The sequence below is a fragment of the Platalea leucorodia genome (assembly GCF_965183815.1).
Source record: "Platalea leucorodia genome assembly, chromosome: 7".
Lineage (NCBI taxonomy): Eukaryota > Metazoa > Chordata > Aves > Pelecaniformes > Threskiornithidae > Platalea > Platalea leucorodia.
The window spans coordinates 17,515,557-17,535,995 of NC_138829.1; the positions used below are offsets into that span (position 1 = coordinate 17,515,557).

At 43.6% G+C, this 20,439-nt stretch overlaps 2 protein-coding genes across 3 annotated transcripts in view; one reads left to right on the top strand and one right to left on the bottom strand.

Annotated features, from left to right (window-relative positions):
• Positions 1-3,286: 3,286 nt before the first annotated feature.
• Positions 3,287-7,986, top strand: LOC309593030 (alpha-1-antiproteinase 2-like; the record flags this gene model as incomplete). Its single annotated transcript, XM_082317104.1, has 4 exons — positions 3,287-3,938; positions 4,933-5,203; positions 7,014-7,161; positions 7,792-7,986. Exons 1-4 carry the CDS (start codon positions 3,290-3,292, stop codon positions 7,984-7,986), a joined length of 1,263 nt encoding a protein of 420 aa, XP_082173230.1. The 5' UTR covers positions 3,287-3,289.
• A 1,020-nt stretch (positions 7,987-9,006) lies between these two features.
• PPP4R4 (protein phosphatase 4 regulatory subunit 4) overlaps positions 9,007-20,439 on the bottom strand; it is a 104,285-nt gene continuing 92,852 nt past the window's right edge. Inside the window, exon 26 of one of the 2 annotated variants that reach the window (XR_014228699.1) lies at positions 9,007-9,111. The gene's annotated coding sequence lies outside the window, so the exon portion shown is untranslated. Of the gene's footprint in view, positions 9,112-17,355; positions 17,446-20,439 lie in introns of those variants that run through there. The other variant, XR_014228700.1, reaches the window with a different exon arrangement.

Here is a 20,439-nt window from a genome sequence, read left to right on the forward strand (position 1 = left end):
TGCAAATTTTCATGGTGTGTAAAATGAGATTATTGGTGAGGACCACTTATGGGAGTAGCATGGGATGAATATTCATCTCCTGGACTATTACATGGGACTCTAAAGGCAGAAAATTGTCTTCAGAATTGTCTCTCCAAATCACAGAGATAAAAATCAGCCCAAGAGTGGACAAATTATCTATATCCACAAAGAAGCAAGTTCTGTAAGTCAGAAAACTTAGTTCAGCTCACTTCCAGGTCTTCTGGTGGAATTATTCCAGGGTAACTTCAGCTAATTCCAGTTTTCTCCATTTTCTTTCTAGGATATACTGTCCAAAATAAATACCGCCATTCTGGGTTGCATGGTAGGGAAGATTGTGTGATAGGGAAGAGGTAATATATTCAACAAGTGTTATCACCAAATCTATTACAGATAAATTGCTTAAAGGAACACTGTCCTCCAGGTGTTGGCATGCTCTCGTGCCATTGTCTGGTTTGATTGAAAGCTCTTCATGAAAGCAACCTTTTCTTCAATACCAAAAATGTATTGTTATTGTGTAACATAGCCAAAGAGGAAAAAAAAGAGGCAGAGAGGTAAAGAGGTTTCCTTCCAGGCTATTTAACAAGTCAGTGTAGATTTGGAATTAAAATTGAAGAGGACTTCTACTCCCATGTTTATGGACAAACTGTTTTTCTGGAGATTATATGAGTAAAGGTCTTAAGATAGGAAGCTTCCTGCAAAATTAGCACCTTCAGATAGGGGACTAATTCCCTAAGGGCATTTTAGTACAGGTTCACAACTATTTGCTTTTTGATAAATTGTTAGCAAGTATGCTTCTTAGGAAAATCCCTCAGTCATTAAGACCACATGAGAATCTGCATCTTCTGCTTCATACTGAAAGGTTCTCTGTTGTCAATTTATCACTGGCTGATCACTTGCTAACCTAGAAGCCGCAATAATATCAAGTGAAATAGTAAATATCAAGTACAAAGTAACAATTCCTAATCATATTCTAAAGGCTTACAGGATGCAAATTCTATTATAAAAGTACCTTTACATTTCAAAGAAGGGCCTAACAGCGTGGGTCACTTGTATCTTCAAGGCTTGAACAACAAAAAAGACCTCTACAAACTGCAGCTTCTGAGTCTTTTATAATCTTGTGATTTTTTTTTTCTTGATCATCAAGATTTTTGTGAGGGCTGACTCATGAGTCTTGACTGTTTGTGATTGGCCAGTACTGAGTAACAGATGGATGATTCAGATTCAGATTGTATTTAATTATCTGTGAATTCAGAGCTGTAATAAAATGAAATTAATTCCCTGAAAGTACATAAATCAACCACAAAATGCAAACATGTCATAAATACATAGAGCAAAAATATCAGGATGGGAAAAAAACCTTCAGAATACTGTAACCAGTATTTTACAGAACCCTTACAGCAAAACCATGCTATATCCATTAGCCGTAATTTTGAGACCAGGTCAGTTAAATTCCATGTCTACTTTGCATTCCAAATAAATAGAAATTGGCAGTTCAATGTGTGTATAGAAAAGTCCGTGTATCTGCTGTGTTTTGTAATAAATATTAAATGTGATGAGATAGGGAACAGGTGGTGACATGTTTAAAATGAAATGTTTCATTCTTTGGTATTTATGTTATTCTTAATAAATTATGACTGCAGCTGAGTAAATAGTTCACAGTGAATAATTTATCCAGAGGCAGCTTCTGAATCGGCCTGCTGGATATGTGGAAATAGATTAGGCTTAGCTCTGATGCTTTTGTTTGGGAGTTGATTTCTTTTCAAAGTCTGACTAATACATTGGCTCACTGATAGCTGGTTTTAAATATTCAGAACTGGAGCTCTTATGTTGAGTTACAAGTAGCTAGATATGTTGAGAAGTAGCATTTCAATGTCAAAATCAGAGGAGGAGGCCAAACTATAATTTAAAACTACTGTGCACAGTAATTGAAAATGTAGTTACCAAGCACCCTTGTGGTTCTTCCATTTGTCAATAACACAGTAGATGTTTATTTAGAAATACTTATATCAAACCTGTACTTGTTTGAATATTTGATTGTAGCTCAAAAACCTTTTGTCGTTCTTATGCAGTTCTAACTGTAACTGGATATTCAACTACTAATACAAATTGCTCCCTCTGATGTTACGGAGAAAGCAGGACCGTGAGCATAGCACTTTCTGACAACAGTCTCTCAAGTTGAATGATGCCAGAACAGAAAGGTGCAATTGGTTTAATATGCCTCTCCTAGCACAAGTTTTAGCAAATCTGGCTCATTATCTCCCCAAGTCCTTTGCAACTCTCTCACTGTTTCTTTGCCCTAGAATTCTCCTCAGAAATGAGGCCCACTGGGACATTCACATCCACATTTCCAAGGTCCCTTTGTAAGAGCATATACAGTGCAGAGTGTCAGCTCTGCAAAGGAATGTAGATACCATAGCCAAGAGTAACAGGTTAAGATAAATGTATTGCCCTTTGACCAGTGGAACATCTGATGAAAGTAAGGCCTTGTTTTTGTTAATGACATTGACTCCTTCTGCTGTGCTGAAAATGAACTCACTCCAATGATTTGGTTTGTCTATTAAGAGACAACACATTACTTCAGTTTCTTATTTAAAACGTTACATCATTTTTATTCAGAAGAAAGAGCACCTATTCCTTAGAGACATAGGGCTTTATATTCGGTTTGCTACTGAAAAACAGCCGCCGCCGTTTGTCCTCTCTTGAAATAGGGTCCCTTATCAATCTGACCAAAAGTTTACTTAAAGACTTCCTTCATGCCTGTTTGCTCAAATTCTGTTTGTGTGTAGCTATTTATTGGTGCCCACTTGCATGAATTTCCTCTTTCTGCCTTTACTCACAGAATATCCAGACTTCTCCTGTGATGCACTTTCCAGGAATTCTCTTAGACCATTAGTGTCAAAAGCACAGTGGCCTCACAGCCCTCCAGTGATCAGCCATGGTGTGTTTTGTGGTGGGATATGCTCCGTTCTCTGGCCTGCTGAGGGTGCTGTGTATTCAGCTGTTCCATGCTGAATTTTGTCTTTGCAGGTATTTAGTGTGAAGGTGGCAAGAGTTGGCAGAGACTTGCCAGGAGGCCTTGGAAAATATAAGAAAAAAAAACAAAAAAACACCAAACCGGCAAGAGTTGGAGAACATGGAAACTGAGGACAAAAGAAAGACATAAGATTTCTTATTCAGTGGGAACGACAGAATAACTGTGTCTACTTAATTAATTTACTTACCTTAGTAATAGATTCTCCTTTTTTTCATAGGATTTTAATACAAGAAGATGAAGACCACATTCTACATAAGTTTGCTACTGGCTGGGCTTCATACTGTTGCCCATGGTCAGCTCCCACCTAACCACCACAATGGACATGATCCAAATGAACCTAAACACCACATGCATCACAGAGGTGAAGCGATCGCTTGCCTCAAACTAGTGCCAAGCAATGCTGACTTTGCATTTCAATTTTTTAAAGAGGTTACACTGGAGGCACCTAATAAGAACATTTTCTTCTCTCCTGTAAGCATCTCCACTGCATTTGCGGTGCTGGCCCTAGGGGCTAGATCAACCACTCAGACTCAGATCCTGGAAGGACTCACCTTCAACCTTACGGAGATTCAGGAAAAAGAGATACATGAAGGCTTCCACAACCTTATCCACATGCTGAGCCATCCTGAGAGTGGTGTCCAGCTCAACATGGGGAATGCCATCTTTCTAACAGAGAAGCTGAAACCTCTAAAAAAGTTTTTAGATGATGCTAAAGCTCTATATCAACTGGAGGCTTTTACCACTGCCTTTAACAATCCCATGGAGGCTGAGAAGCAGATCAATGATTATATAGAGAGGAAAACACATGGGAAAATTACTAATTTGGTCAAGGACATGGATCCACAGACTGTAATGCTTCTGGCTAGCTTTGTTTTCTTTAAAGGTAAGTTGTCTAGGATTTGCATTCATGTTATTCATTCTTATCAACTGATCTTATGTCAGCTACCTCATTTGGAAATTGCTCTGGGGGAAATTTCAAATGCTCTTTGCTGGGCCAGAAGAGCCCCTAATGGCATCCTGGAGGTGGTGGAGAGGTGGCAGGACCCCGCGGCACAGGGAGGCAGCCAGGGGCCACACAGGCTTGGTTCTCTCCGTGGCAGCCGCGGGAGCTCTGCTCCAAGCCACAGCCTCCCGTGCAGCCTGGGCTCGCTTTCATGGGTTTACCTGTAACGCCAATTGCCCCATGTTCTTCTAATTTTCAGTGAAGGCAATGAGAAGTATGCATGACCTAATCCTTTTAATGCCTCTCTTTAAAAGTATGCATGATTCAATGGCCTAATTTACTACATACTCCATTTTTTTTTCCTATCAGAGTCCTTTACGTGCACACACTGACATATTTATATATGGAAGAAGCTAGAGATGAACAGGGGAGGACATTTTAAGTAAAAAAGTGGAAACAGTGCATTTCTGATGTGGGTTAGATGATGTGCTCTTAAGCCTGACAGAACGGCACTCAGATATGAGATCCTACATTAATTTTATCTACAAATTGAGGCTTATGATTAAAGTCAATAGAAATGAAATGCATACAGTATATGAGTACACAGATGATGTCAGGTAAGCCCTTAAAAGACAACTTACAGAAAGGGCACTCAGACCACCTGAACAGAAAAGTAATGGTGGGTACAAAGAAAATGCCAAATTAGTTCATTACTGCCATCTGAAAAATAAAGTGAAATTGGAAACTAATGCACTCTTTTGACCAGGTAAAAGATTCTTGCCTCACTGTAATACACATTTTTAAATGTTATGTTTGAAAATTCTGAATTTAACAAATGGAGGAATGGGTGAACATTATTACTAGTTATATAAAATTCAATTTATGATGGGATGGGACACAGAATATTCAGTTGCATTCTCCTTCTCTTTGTCAGGCAACTGGGAAAAGCCTTTCAAACCAGAGCATACCGAAGAAAAGGAGTTCTATGTGGATGCTGAAACTACTGTGAAAGTCCCTATGATGCACCAGACAGGCAGATTTGACTTTTATTTTGATGAGGAGCTGTCATGCACCGTGGTACGGCTTCATTATAATGGGAGTGCTACTGCATTTCTGGTTCTGCCAGCAAAAGGGAAAATGAAGCAGTTAGAGCAAACTCTGGTCAAGGAAACCATCCAGAAATGGTCAGACCATCTCTTCCAGAGGTAATCTTCTGCCAGTCAGCTGCAGCGGCACCTAGATTTATAGTCTTTTTTCTTTTTTGGGAATGCAAACATTATGAACTTGCTGATTCTGGGAACTGAGTGGTTTATTTTTGGCTTGTGTGCCCTAGCTGTAAAAATCTTGCAGCTGGTTGGTATTTAACTATTCTCTTGATGTCTGAGTGACTTGCTGCTCCCCCCACCAGAGCAGAGACCATCCTGATGGGCTCCCAGGAGTCCTGAATAGCAAGCCTAGACTGGTGTTTCTAAAACAGTCCACCGACTGAGTGGGAAGGTGGCAATTCTAAGGCAAATCTCCTATACTGAGGTTTCAGGTAATGTGTTTTACCTCTCTTATGTCACCGACACACCGTGACTCAGACATATGTCTAAACCTTAAATAAACCATAACTTAAAGTGTTTGTGGTAATGCATACATACATAATATGTCCTATATAAATATCTTCCTTACAAGGACCATTGCAGCACACATTGGTTGTTAGAACAGGCTAGTGATTAATTGTGGGTGTGCTGATTTTCCGGCATTTTGTTTTTGAAACTATAAAAATCTAATGAGGTTCTGTTAGCCCCTACCATTGACACTAACATCAGCTAACACGTTTTACAACCCTGTTTGTCTGGGAGGGAAGAGAACTTAGTGCCAGCAGATGACTAATATCAAGTTAATTCGTGCCTAATTTACCAAGCTCTGCCCTGATTCACAACTAATAAGGCTGTGCAGTTCACACCCATGATTCTTGGTGCATTGTTATAGAAATGCCAGCACAGTTAATAAAAACATAATGGGTAGCAAACTGGATATGAACTAATAACATGATACCTCAAATATGAAAAATAAAAATGTATAATTCTCAGCTGCAAAATCAGGAAAATCCTTATCTAAATGAATTCTTGGTGCGAGTTCCTTCAAGATCAACAAAGGAATAAGTTCTTCATAGGAGAGGCTGTGAGAACCAAATGGCAATTTCTGTTCTACTATTATGTTGATGCTGGTGCTAATACACTTTGTCCCATCATCTTCCAGTGCACTAGGCAGTATCACGTAAAGGCTACAGCAGTGGGGTTTGGATCCTGTCCATTTTGCTGTTCAACCCAAACTGTCTCTGGGTGAGACAGCAAAAGACTTGAGCTACCTAAAGGGTAATCACTACAGTAGGTTACTTGGAGGGTCTGCGGATCCCGAGGCAGTGCATGAAGAGAAATCCAACAGAATGCATACTAAGCAGGAGCTGCCTACAGATAGCTCACAGTCAAAGGCAAACTCAGCTGTGGCCAGCCCATGGGAGGAGGATGATTAAAGGATAGGGTGTCCAAAGGTGCAGGCAGCCAGGCACAGACCTTCCCTGGAGCCATGCCAAATGCCACAGCTGTGCCAAAACCACGGCTTTGCTTTGAAGTGCTGGGGTTTGCCACACTTCCCCCTAGCAGATTCAGTCCATGCCCCACGTCAGGTCTGTACATTCTTGGGCAACACGGGCTGTCACCTCCGCACCTCATCTTCTCTGGCGGTAAAGAGGGGCTCTCATTGCTGTCCTCCTTTGCAGAGTCCTTTCAGATTTGCTGAAGGAAATCACCAGATAGATATTACTATTATTATTGTTATTATTATGAGTGACAGTGCCTCTATCACCATGAGAAGCACCAGCAATTGAATTAGTGCTCATTGTACACTCAGGGCTGGTCCAGCCCCCTGGGGTTTGACCCTCATGGGAATTATACAGCTTCCTCACCATCATTTACCTCAGAGGAAGATCCTTCTCACCACCTTCTGTGTTTCTTTTCTGCCTAACAGCCTAATGAGCCTCTACTTCCCCAAATTTTCTATTTCTGGGAGCTATGAAATAACGAACACCCTTAGCAAGATGGGAATTGTGGATGTGTTCACCAACCAGGCAGATCTCTCTGGCATCACCGGCGCCCCAGAGCTGAAGGTTTCTAAAGTAAGTCTGTGGCTGTCAGCCCTTTCCTTTCTTTCACGAACATGCAGGAAAACCACTCTGTGGTAGCATCCAGAAACACCAGCTAAATACAGCTCCCAGCTTCCCAGCTCGCCTGCAGCTGGGCTCACACTGGCCTCAGCCTGCAAGTTTACAAGAGGAGTTCGTCCATCAGTGACAGTTGAGATCAGATTAGTTTGCTGCACATCTTTTTTTTCCAAGACTGGTATTGGCCGGGATCTCTTGGGGGGTATCTGGAACATGAGAGGAACATCAACCCCTGGCTCCTTGAGGGAAGCTGCTAATGATTCTGGGCACACAACAGTCTGTCCTCCCACCCTGGAGACTGTTTTGGAGGTGCAGACAAGCTCTTACAAGTGGGGCCTCCATACTTCACCCAGTCTTTTGGACAGAGGAAAAATAGTCTGGGATTTTTTTTTTAGGAGATTTCTGTAGCTCCGTCCTGGTCCTCATTTAAAGCAGCCATGACTACAACAACACAGCTCGCATCTCTGCTGCCCCTACTCACTTCTCAGTGGATCCTCCAAAGCAGGGCTGCTTTAAAAGGGTCTGGTTGATCTCTCAGATGGCTGTTGTCCGCCCAGAATGACTGTCTGTTTTCTTTTTTCCTAGGTTTTTCATAAGGCTGCTCTGGATGTTGATGAGAGAGGTACTGAGGCAGCAGCAGCAACTGCTGCTGAAATAGTGACAATGTCTCTTCCTCCCACCATTGAATTCAACCGACCCTTCCTCATGCTGATTTTTGATAGAGATACAAACAGTACACTCTTCATAGGAAAAATAGTTAACCCGACTATTACTAGCTGAAGTGACATATGAATTCTGCTTGCTATTACTGATTAAAGAAGATGTGAAACTGCATGACATGATTTATTTCCATTTGTAGCAGCTTAGTATATGGCTCCTTTTTAGCAAGAGTTTTCATTCTACGCCATTATCAAAAACTTTTGGTATTGACCATGACACTTGCTTAAGAGGAAGAAAGGAAAATATTTTAAATTCAGCTAGCAAAGATTCCATTTTTACTTGACTGAAAGCCAAGGAAAGACCTAAGATTTGCCAGCATTCAGAGAGAGACATTTGTATTACAATGGGAGACTCCTGCTTAATAGGTGGTTGTCAGCCAGAATAGCAGATAAAATGATTAACACTCTTGCAAACAAAGCAGAAGTGGTTGTAATTTACCATAAGTAAGTAAACAAGAGATGGGAAGAGTTGGATCAACAATGCAGGGTCATGGGAGACTGAAGCTTCTAATGGAGACAGCACTGGGAATGTGAAAAGCTGTCTTCAACAGAGAAAGAAATCTCCTTTCTCCACCAGAAACCTTGTATCATCTGTAGCATTAATCTAGCCACAAATCTTCCTGAGTTTCTTGCAGCTCAAAACAGAGCAGAAGGATCAAATCTGCTCTTGAACCTGAAGACTTTCAACCACGTATTGCCAATTCAACAGACTTAGATAGCCCGTGCGAGTAGCTGACTTCTCACAACATGTATCCATCAGTGGTCAGAAGGAGGATGTAGCTGGATGGGCAGGTGAGGTATTTGGATGGCAATTACACAAGCATACTGTCAGCTGAGATTTGTGGAAAACGTATAATGAGGGTCTAGAAAATTGTAAATATTCCAAATGCTGCCCTTTTACAGCCAACAAAGTAGATAGGGAGCACCCAATAAGCAGATCACGTGACCCAGGGGGTGGTGGCAGGCACCCAGGTAGGACATAGGGCAGCTTGAGGGCTGGCTGGTAACCGCTTTCACCAGACCTGCCTTGGCAACAGGTACCAGAAAGAACACAGTTGTCCCTTTCTTCCCTACAGTTGTGGTTTTTGGAAGGAGACGAAATGGTGTCACGGCATCAGGAATTGCATCAGGAGCAGTCAAGTGGCTTGGGAAGCTAACACAGCCTCAGCAAGGTCTTGTGCGCCCCCTGTGAAATTAAGAACAAGTGTGATTTTATCAGTCTGGTGCAAAGCACTGTCTCCCCTTTCACAGTCAAAAGGAAAGCCCCCTTTCTGCTCTGTGTTCCTAGTAAAACACTCCTGTTAATTCTCATATATGGTGCTTGACAGTGGTTTTTGACTAAATAGACACAGTCTCTGTATAGACAAGCGTATGAACAACTCACAAGCATCGATGGCAGGACTCCCAGTAAAAGAGATGCATGTGCGCTACATCAGCTTCCTGGCTCCTTCCTGCACTCGCCTCCATCTGTTTGGGTGGCTTTGTGGCCCGACATCCACAAGGCGATAATTCATAAGGCACCCTGTCTGACTGTACAGGTTTCTTGTCTTCCTGAAATATGGCTGCATGGTGCAGCATCGATAGGGTCAGCCTTAGCCATTATCACTCCTACTGTTAACTGCTGCTAAAGAAAGGGCATTCAGCAAAGCAACAGTAAAACGCTTAGGGATGAGAGAGCTCAAAGAGGTGAGATCCTTAGCTATGTATTGAATGCCCCAGAGTCTCACCAATTTGCACCAGTTGAAAAACTGACATAATTGATTTTAGTAGAGTGATCCTTAGTTTACATCAAGAAATGTGGAAGAGACAGAGGTCCCAGATGCACAGTTACCCATGTCAGCCGCAAGACTAAATATTGCTCACTGCCTTGTAAACCATTTTGGAGTGGATGGAGACATATACATAAAAACACAGCGTAGTAGGAGGAAGGCTGTCCCCATGTGGTTCTGGGAGAAATTTGAAGATCAAGAGAATCCTTCACACCAACTACATCAGCTTTTGCAGGCTGTTAATCCATAATTTGGGAAGGACACTCCTTTCTTTCTTACCCTCAGTATCTTGGTGCTCTCACAGACACGTGCCCCATTCAGAAGCCGATGTGGGAATACTGATTCTCCACAGCTTGTGCTTTCCCTCTCACTGCATCTCCTGTATGATCTCCCTGTGTGTGTAAAACATGCTGGGGATGTTGCAGGTGCAGTGGTACCTGCATGCCAGCCATGGGAAGACAGAGTGGAGGCGATGAAGGGTGTCTGTCATTCCCACAGGGGATTTCCTGCCAATGCCAAGATCGGGAGCCATCTGCCAGACTTATTTCATCAGGCAATAGCTCCTGGTGTATTGACATCATGCTGTGATTTTCCACTGCAGGAGTTGCCAGAGACAGTGTTGAAGAAGAGGCAGGCACCACACTTAGCACAAAAGAGCAGCAGACAGCTTGCTCCCTGCCTACGTCCGTGCTGCGCTGCGCCATTTGTTATGTGGCCCGTTCTCATCTCTCCCCACCCATCCACCAAGCCCTACTCTCCTAATCCTGCTCTCGTCGCTGCAAGCAACACCAAACAGATTTTCCCTATTACGCTTGCTCTTCGTGTTTCCTCTCCGCACCAGATCTTTTTCACAGCCTCCCACTCTCCCTCCTGCAGACTAACATTTTATCCCTTCCACCCACCGGCACCATTTGTTCATGCGGGAAGTGAACGCTGCCGGCTCGGCTGTAGCACCTGCTCCAGCAGCAGGTCCTGCTCTCCTCCTTCCCAAGAAATGGAGGGTGGGCAGCAGTGGGGCTCCTTGCCTCTCGCAGACCACCTCGAGGGCGCTCACAGCAGAGCAGGAAAGGCTGGGCAGAAAGGCAGGGCTTCAGGCTATTGAGCTATTCCCATTCGGTGTGATGGGCAATGTGTGGGTATAAACGAGCCAGAGGTGCATCTCAGGAGCAATTAACGACCAGGTTCATTAGCTGTTGACACAGCTGACACAGCTAATGAGCATGGGGATGGGACTCACAGCTGTGCTTGTGGTGATGCCAGGTTTGGGTGACCTGGTTGTCCCCTAGCCAGGCAGAAAGTCCCATTTCATTGACTGCACCAGGGCCATGCCATCGGCTGTAACCCAACAGCCTCCAAGGCTCCAAGTCCCATGTCCCAAGACTGCAACAGCCTCCCTGGCTCACAGACCACTTCTGGAAGGAAGCATTTGAGGTACGTTTTGCTCTTTTCTTGCCATCATCCAAGGCTGTACCTGGAGGAGTGGAACTGAAATACCCCTCACTTCCCACCCCACGTCCTTCAGCTGCCCTGCAAAGGGAGAAACTCCCCATTTACATTTCAGGCAGGTGTAATCTGATAGCTCTTTTTCAGCATGAAGAAAAACGTGGGTCAGCATAACCTTTAGCCTTGCAAACACAGCGGTGTTGTTGCTTGTAACACAGCTACCTGCTTTGTGTTAAACTAACAGCGCAGGCCTCGGGTCTCTGCACTTGTCAGGCTTTGCTTGGACTTGTCCTGGCCTGCCTGGGGTTTTGTTTTAGCTTCTTTGTTTGTAAGAGTAATTATCCAGCAATCAGGTGCTATTACCTAATTTGTTTAAATTTTTCCTTAGCTTTATATGATTGTATGGTATAACATTTACATATTGTTACAAATATAGATATTTGCCTAACTAGGAGATATTAAGAACAAGTAGTTATTCTGCATAGAGTGAAGCGTCTATGGCCCTAGAATGAAAAATGAAGTACAGGCATGGCGGGATGATAGCAGGGTACTCGAGAGTACAGGCGCAGGATGATACTGGAGGCCTCTGGGCTACAAACAGCTCGCCAGTGCTCCGTTACTGATTATCAAAGGATTGCAGCCTTCGGAGCTGCGTAAAACCTGTTTGGGGGCTAACTAGGAGAACAGAGATTGATTACCCAGTGTATGTAAAACACAGCACAGGTAGTAAACTCAGGTGTAATGTGGACCTGTGAACCAATGAAGGAAGAACAAGGGGTAGAGCATGCAAGGAAATGTATCAAAATGACCCCAAGCAAACCCCAGAGCACAGAGGTTGTACCCACCACCCTCCAGGCATACTCCTCCCTGCAAGGATGCAGGATGCGGCCGTCCTCCTGTCCCCTCCCCTGAGGGCTGAAGCCATTGACCTGAGGAACCAGTGGAGCAGAGAAAGGGTGAGCATAACACCAGAGAATGGGGAAGATACTAAAAAGATACAAAAAAAATTGTTTAAATTAATTTTAACTATACTTAATCTGAACTGCAAGTCTTAGTATTGTAACCAGACTAATAATTCTTGGGTAAGACTGTTACAATTTTAAATATACTACTGATGAATTCTCATCTTTGCATACAAGGCATGGGGCTTTTTTCACCCTAACAGGATTTTGAGCATAAGAAATTGGTGGGAATCCAAGCCACCTACTATGTTACTTGGATGCAAAAAAATTGGTAATCAGCGAGTCCCCTGCACACCTGGGTAGAGCCAAAGGACAGAACAGCCCTACTGCTTTCTTACTTCCTATATGCAATATGAAAATACCCCATATAGTGCAAGGTAATCTCTGAAATGAGTGGATCTGGAGGAGGAGCATGACCAGAGCCCTGGCCTTAGGAGAAGAGACAGTGCTGCCAGAAAACATAGTGCTCCCTTGACTGAGACTCAAGGTGGGGGCTGCTGCAGGCCACAGATGTGAACAAGCATGACTAATATCTCACTTGCTCTCTGCCATTGTAATTACTGCAGGATGTTCAGGATACCAAACAAGACCCCAGGGCTGGGGAAAATGGGAGCTTTCAACGCAGAGGCACAAGCACCCGCTACACCACGACTGTCCACAGCTTCTCTTCCCTCTGCCAAGTGACACCTGAAGGGCTGACATACCACATGCAATGATGTATCAGTGACAACAGACCTGTCCAACTCATTTCTTTGGCAAAAGGGGAAGGTGGCAGCTGAGCAGCCCCAGGGCGCACCGAGGCTGAGGCATCACAATCCCCATTTCAGCAGTAAAGTCAGAGGATGCCAGCACCCATAGGGAAGCAGAGAACATGGTGCATGCAGCGCCCCAGCTATGGTAGGATGATCCCAGAGGTTACCTAGAAGGGAAGAGGGGCAGAAGCCCATGAAATACACAAGAGACTCACATGTGGCCACATGCTGGGTCCAGAAAGGGAATGGTAAAGCTGCCCTGGATGCCAGCTTTTGCGGTATTTGGAGCAGGAGCAGGAGTACATCATGGGTTTACCCAAAAAGCAGTGTTTCAGCACAAGATCAGCTTCACAGAGTGATACCAGTGTTCCAAAGGCCCCTTCTCTCAGTGCCTAGCTGATGGCACATAAAGAACCGATGTTTTAGAAAGAACACATCCCTCCAAAAAACACCACTCCCATCCTCCTCCAAGGACCTTTGTCTGGCCCGCCCTCCCATCGAGGCCCCCTGCCAGGTGTCGGACCACAGGACTTCCAGCTCTTCCCCACAGCTGGGTGGCAAGACCGTAGGGGAAGGCTGGCATGGGGCCAGCCATGTCACGGAGTGGTGAGCTCTGGGCGGTTGCAGGGAGGAGACCCTGACCACCCCCACTCCCCCTGGGTGCAAGAGGACAACCCCAGCGGGAGGCTGTGACCTGAGCCCAGGGACCTTCTGGGTGACCACTCCAGGGCTAGCAGGCTCCTCTCCACTCTGCTGAGGTGGTCAGAGGAGACCTGTCCCATGGACAGTATTTCAAACTGCTTCGTTAGTCTGGAAACTGAGGAAGGCAATACAACAGGCATCAGTCCGACTCCTTTTTCCTTGCCTCCTTATCTTATCTGATACACTGATACTCTGTTATTCAGTCACTAGATATTTAGCAACTTGATCAAAAGCACCTTTTTTTTTTTTTCTGGATAGCAATAAGAAATAAGATTTCATCATTATTTATTCTATCTTATCTTCAGTAACTGAGCCAGTCAGCTACAGATTAGTGAAAGGCGTCAGCATGCCTCTACTCACTGGCATGGGACAGCAGCCCACCAAGAGGAGGTGTAATCACAGCTAAAAACTCTAGTAGGTCGCTTTCTTCATGGTTACATGGAAAAACTATTTAGAAACAAATCTTCCCAGCTGTAAAGGACTGTGACTGTCCTACTGTGATAGCTACACAGAGGTTGCTGTGGCAAAACCCCTGTGTGCTCTTCCACCTGTGTCAAAATCACCGCTCCTAGAGTGCTCAGCCTCTAACCACAACTGACATTGAAACACACAGTCTTGTTACTGTTGGGGCACTGACAACAGCCACCATTTTTAAGGACAGCTTGTTGCAGGCCAGGTGTGAACATGGTTGTGCGGGTTATTGGTTGTAGGAGACCAGCATGAGAATTTGGTTGTGTTTGTGGTTGCTCTCCAGGCAATCTGAAGATAGGAAGTTGAAGTACTTATGTTACAGCTTGATCTAGTTCTATCCATTATTTTATATCCCTGGATTTGCTATGGTTTTTAACACAGAGAAGTTATTTGCCTGCTAAATGATGCAGCTGAGAGGTTATTAGACTACCTAGTGTGTTGAAATAGCTGGCTTCAAAGCGAGATGACTGTTTACTAATGTAACATGTTTGGCCACAGGTAAAAGTCTAGCATGACTTAATATTTGTATAACATCCAAAACTTTAACAAAAGCTTTAGCAATATATACTAGAGGGGTTTATTTTTCATATATTCTCAAAATACACCCTGAGTTCCTCATACAGTACTGGCGAAAAGATACACTTCTGGAATGGCTTTGCGGTGGAAATGAGCTCAGCCTGTCACGCTGGGCAGGGAGGGTGATGGCATCCCCCGTAGCCCACCGGCATCGCTCAGGGGAGCCTGGCTGACTCAGCAGTCTTTCCCAACAGGCAAATCTCATATGCATTTTTCTTCATGAAGTTGGCTTCCTCTGGTCACAGAAGAGAAACTTTCTAATGATTCCAGACTTTAGGGAAATACAAATGCAAGAAAGAAACAAAGGGTGTGTTTAATCTGGCAGCTGCAGAAAGCTAAGCCTCCCTGGTTAGCACAGGACATTTCCTCGGCCGCCTTCTGCCCATGGCCTCTAGGACCAGTGGTGCCATGTGCGAGGCCACTTTGGTCAGAAAACCGGGGACGTCCCTACGGTGAGGGCTGAGGATAAACAGGAGCTCAGGTGGAAAGAGCCACGGGGTTATGGCTCCCAGCCTCACTGCCAAGCTGAGAGCCACTGACCGTGATGCAAGAGCTCCAGTGTCACCCGCCCTGTGCCCCTGCCTGTGCTGTCCTTCCCCAGGTAGCACAGACAGGGACCGCGGGGAAAAGGAGAGACTTGCATGAAGCTGGAAGTCTGAAGTGAGGAGTGTAAGTGTGTTTGCTGCCACATTTGGAGGTGCGATCTCCCCTGTAGAAGAAATACCAACTTCCAAATGTCCCCTTTCACCTGATAGGAGCAAAACCCACATCTTTAGGGTGTGAAAACTGGGATCACCGTGTCATTGCAGAGTCAAAAATAACACACACTTTAAGACAACAATCTTAGTTCTGTCTACCATGTATATCATACTGTAACCAATGCAGGTTACATTTACCAACACAGGGCATATCTCAATGGCTTAGTAAGTGCTTCAAGAAGAGGTGAGCCCCGCACCCCATGTAGACGGGGAAGTAAGCAAGACGGTACAACAAAGTAGCACAAAATCTGGACATTTTTGAGATTACTGGGAGACTGTGATGACAGCACTTCATAACAGAGGTTTCTCCCCAGCTCGAATGCATCCCTGTTGAGATACAGAAGGAACGGTGGTTCTTAGGACTCTGCTCCCTCCTGCCTGCTGCCCCCCACCACTGAGCGGTGCTGGTGCTGCCCGATGCGCCCGCAGGGCCTCCCTGGCTGGAGTGTGCTCCACCAAGGCATGCTTTCTTCCCAGCTTCCTTCCCCAGATCTGCTCACAGGTTGACTGCAATTTGCCACCATTCCTGAAAAAAACCTAACGGGCAAATGGGCACAGCCCAGGTCCTGCCAGCTCTGCGCCTGTTTGCTTGATGTCCTGGCATTTACCTATGTTCGGTGTCATCATATTTCTTTCCTACAGATGCATTCACACACAATTGTGCATGCATGTGCACACACATACACACACACTCTCTCTCATCTTTTTTGTATGTTTTGGGGTTACAAAAGTGTTAACCGCTGTTATTATAATTAAACCAAATGACTATAGAAGATTGTGGCTAAGACACTCCCAGTGCGTAGTGGAGATTCTATGAGAAAATGCTTTGCTAGCTTCTATCGTTGTTTTTCACTCTCTCAGAGTAAATTTAAGATAACCCTCATGTTTGCATTGCAGCTAGCATGCTGACTTTGCATACTTCTTCCATGCCCTATTGCTCGATTTTAAACTAGGAGATAAAACTCTGGGCAAAGACTCCATTGCAGAGCTTATTTTTCTTTCCAGAACTGAAAAAGAGAAGAGGCATTTACATTTCATGAGTGCTTAGAATGAAATTTCCAGCCTGGCTTCAGTTTAGTTCGAGCTTGTTTGCCTGCAGGCTCTCAGTAGCATGTTGCAGACTGGCCTCAACACCTGCATCTATCACATCTACTTGAACTCGATGTGCTGTTACCAACATAAACTGCAGCATGTGCATAATTAATTACTAAATTGGTCCTTGCCTGAGCAAGGGCAGTTAAACCCACAGCCTGCTCAGTGAAGTAATACAGTTATGTCATTATACAACTGCTTTATATGGAGACTGTTTATGCCACCTGCCCTGAGCAGCACGAGCTGCACTGCTCTAAGCTCAGCTGCACCAGTATAACTGCTCGTACAGGGAGTCTCTCACTGGCTCAGCTCTCAGTGAGAACTCAGAACCCATCACACCGTGGCAGGTCTGGGCACGCCCAGGGTAAGAGCTGCTCTGTAAGTCAGGGAAGCATGGGAGTCACACAGACACGGCGGGGCAATATATCTCCTCCTGTGGTGCTAGCTAGCAGTGGAAGCCGTGAGTTTTGAAAGGCTTCACATGTTGAATTTTGGTCACAAAGGCAGAAACAGTTGCATTGATTTCCAAAAATTATATTTGATTAATAATTCCACCTTCACATTAAAATTGTATGCACACAAGAACAAGGTTCTGCTATGATCTAAAGGATTAGTTTAAAACAATATAGTTCTAGAGTTTTAAATTTGTCACCTGGCAAAGAGTTTAAGCTCAACTAAGAAGTCACTCTTACGCTGGAATGAAAGACCACACAAGGATTTAGGGTAGTAACATTTTCCCACCACAGTTCTACTGCATTATTTCCTCATGAAGACAGCCCTATGTCAGTTAAATTGTACGGATACAACGATAAAACGTACCCACACTGGCAAGACTGTTAATTTTCCTCTCTTTGTTATTGTAATGGTCTGCATCTCATAGCTTGCTTTCTTCAGATGAAAAACATCAGTTCTCTGTTTTTCATGTTCTCTCTAGTGCTTCTGACGTGTCTGCTAGCAGACGTCCATCTTCTGTGGCCCATCATGTAATACATTACCTGGGAAGAACGATTTGATCTGGTACACAATAGCAGGAGTCTGAGCGTCCGAGCACATTGTCACATACAGTCCACATTACTCATATGCAAGACTAAGAAGGAGTTGAGACCTGACATCTGGAGCATGTTAGACGCAAAGATATTTGCCTATACAGTCTAACCTATATGGAGTACAGACAAGGTGGATTATCACTGGCTCTGACCTACCACAAGTATCAAAGTAGGTCCAATGACTGTATTCTTACTACAGAAAGGGACTGCAGAACATCTTCGTGTCCAGGCTTAGATCTTCCAATGTGTATTATGGATATGATGAGCCTAACCTATAAGATAACTATGGTCAAGCTGAAGATACGAGTTTGGGTGGCAAGTGTATGAACCATGATGCTACAGAGTAAAATCTGTTCTCGAGCACTCTCTTGATACAGAGTCCTTGATTTCATGCTATTCGTGGCGCTCACAAGAGCACTTGTTTTCCTGTTGGTCAGAGAGAGCAAAGTCTTGTTAAATATAGCTACTCGCTCAATAAAATGTAGTTGAAATATCATATTCACCCTACGTTTATCTTCTACTAAATAGAAATGTTGGCTGACAAGAAGTCTGACCACAGGACTGGCTGTCCTTTAGAAGGACAATGACTCGAACTTGAAGACACCACTGCTCCCTGAAGAAGAATGGGTGGTGAATTGTAATTTAAACCTCCTGTCAATGCAAATGCTTCCATGCTCTTTACAATGCCAAAAAGAAAAATGAATACCCCCATCAAAGGCAAATTATATGATGCAGAAATCTCACATTCATTCTATAATCAGCCGCTGACCAAGGTTACTATCATTCACTATGGAGTGACTTCAGTGGGATCCAAAAATTGTTTCATTATATAGGGAGCAAAATAGGTGCTTTCATTCAAAAATGACTAAGAAGGAACAACTGAAGATGCTAGATGAGGCCTTCTGGGAGGTAAGAAGGATGTCTTGGATGTGTTCAGTGACTTATTCTGATCCAGCCACAGACCCAGGAAGTGTCTGAAGTAAGACTGCTCCCACACTGGAGACACCACTCTCTTTGAAGGAATATATAATACAGTGTATTACAGGCTTTTTTCAGTTTGGCACAAAATCCTGACTGTAGGAGACCGGGAATCTTTCCAAGAACAGGCATATAGAGCAGTGCTGATATTGTACTTATGGCTGCAGCACAGAAAAGCAAGACTGACCTACAGCTGGATCTTCACAGAGGCCCTGACAGTGAAGGTACTTTAAGCTGGCCCATGGTCCACGTCCTGCGGGAACACAACTTTCTACTCCAAGTGAGTAAGCGTCCAAAGAGACTGCATTGCCAGTGCCAACCACGTGGCAAAATGCTGCCACTAGCCAAGGAACAGTCCTTTAATGGCCAGTTATTCTTCATGGATTGATGAAATCTTGGGCCAGGTTTTGAGTGTCTCCAAGGATGGTTACTATTTCTGAGCTCTGTTCAATAAAGTCTCAGCTTCCTGCTACCTTGACTGTCTTCCTTTTCTTCTCCCCTCCTTCCAGCTGTCCTATCACCCTCTAGGTGTGGATACTTATATAAAACTGCTCAGCATGAACATGTCACACTACTGTTTGTTATCCAGCAAGTGAATATTAAGGTTGCATTTACCTCCAACACACTGATGGGCTTAACTTACCAGCATAAAAATAAATATCCAAAAGCAAACCCATGCACTATTTTTTGTGTATATAAACAGTTATATGGCCTACAGAATCAGTGAAACCCGGTTTCCATAGCTGCTCTGGTGTGGATTCTCTGATGTCTAACAAAGACAAGCTCATCAGCTCCTCCCACAGTGCAGGCTGTAAAAGTGTTTGTGTCCTAGATCAGGTCATTCAACTTCATTAAATTTGTATGAATTTGGTGTGTTTCAGATTGGATGCAAAAAGAGAATACTTTCAAAATATATAAAATGGAATGGAGAGAAGGCAAGAGAGAGAGAATGAGACAGAGAAAGTATAACCTGAATTTCCTTAAAAAAAACAAGCTGAAAATTCACTGAGTCACAGTTGCAAAGTTGGATGGCACATTAGCCAGAAAATATCAGGAACTGGGAAGAGCAACCAAGTGGTGTAGTACTCTAAGGAAGCGTCTCAAAAGAACTATAAACTGTTCACCTGGTTCCCATCAGAAGTGAAAGAGATTCATGCATTTGCTCCATTTCCCAAATAATTTTTCTAATATAAATGTTATTCTCACTAGCAATGTATGTGCATCCTTAAAAAGTTCCATTTCAAAGGTAAGGTTGCTAAGTGATATTAGCACTTAAATCAAGGAAATGAATAATTAACACCTCACATCTGGCACTGCCCACATATTAAATGCAATATTCTTATGAAATATAAAGAAAAGCATATTTTAGTCCCCACAGAGCTCATAGGCAGGCGTTGCTGTCCATTTAACTATTTCACTGTCTAAATATTTTTCCTTATGGGAAGGAAACAGTGGAAATATTAGTTACAAATTTTCAACTGATAGTAGGTCTTCAGTATAATATGTCTGTTTCTTGAAAATTAATATTATATATGTGATCGAGTGACAGACACAAGCATCCAGTGTTTCTGGCCTTACATTTGAGACTGATCATTATGGATGTTTCTTATATGTAGCAGCATATAATTTATTATCCTTTTAACTCAAACTCACAAGAACTATGCTGTTGCCATATGACAGCTTCATATGGTATTTGAAGAAAATGTTCATGTCTTCTTAAAGATTTGTGTATCATCTGCCTTGCTTCTCCACCTTAGTTTTATTGTTTTCAGGTAAACTCAGATATTGTCTTTAAAAATCTCAAGAAGGGACTAGTCCTAAGACCAGCATGCAGAAATGAACAGAAGCACACGGATACTGACTTGTCTTATTGAAGACCAGGTAGAGTAAACTGCTGGAGCAGTTTAAACAAAGATACCAAGTCCCATATGAAAACTAACCTCTCCTTAAATACTTTGTGAAAGC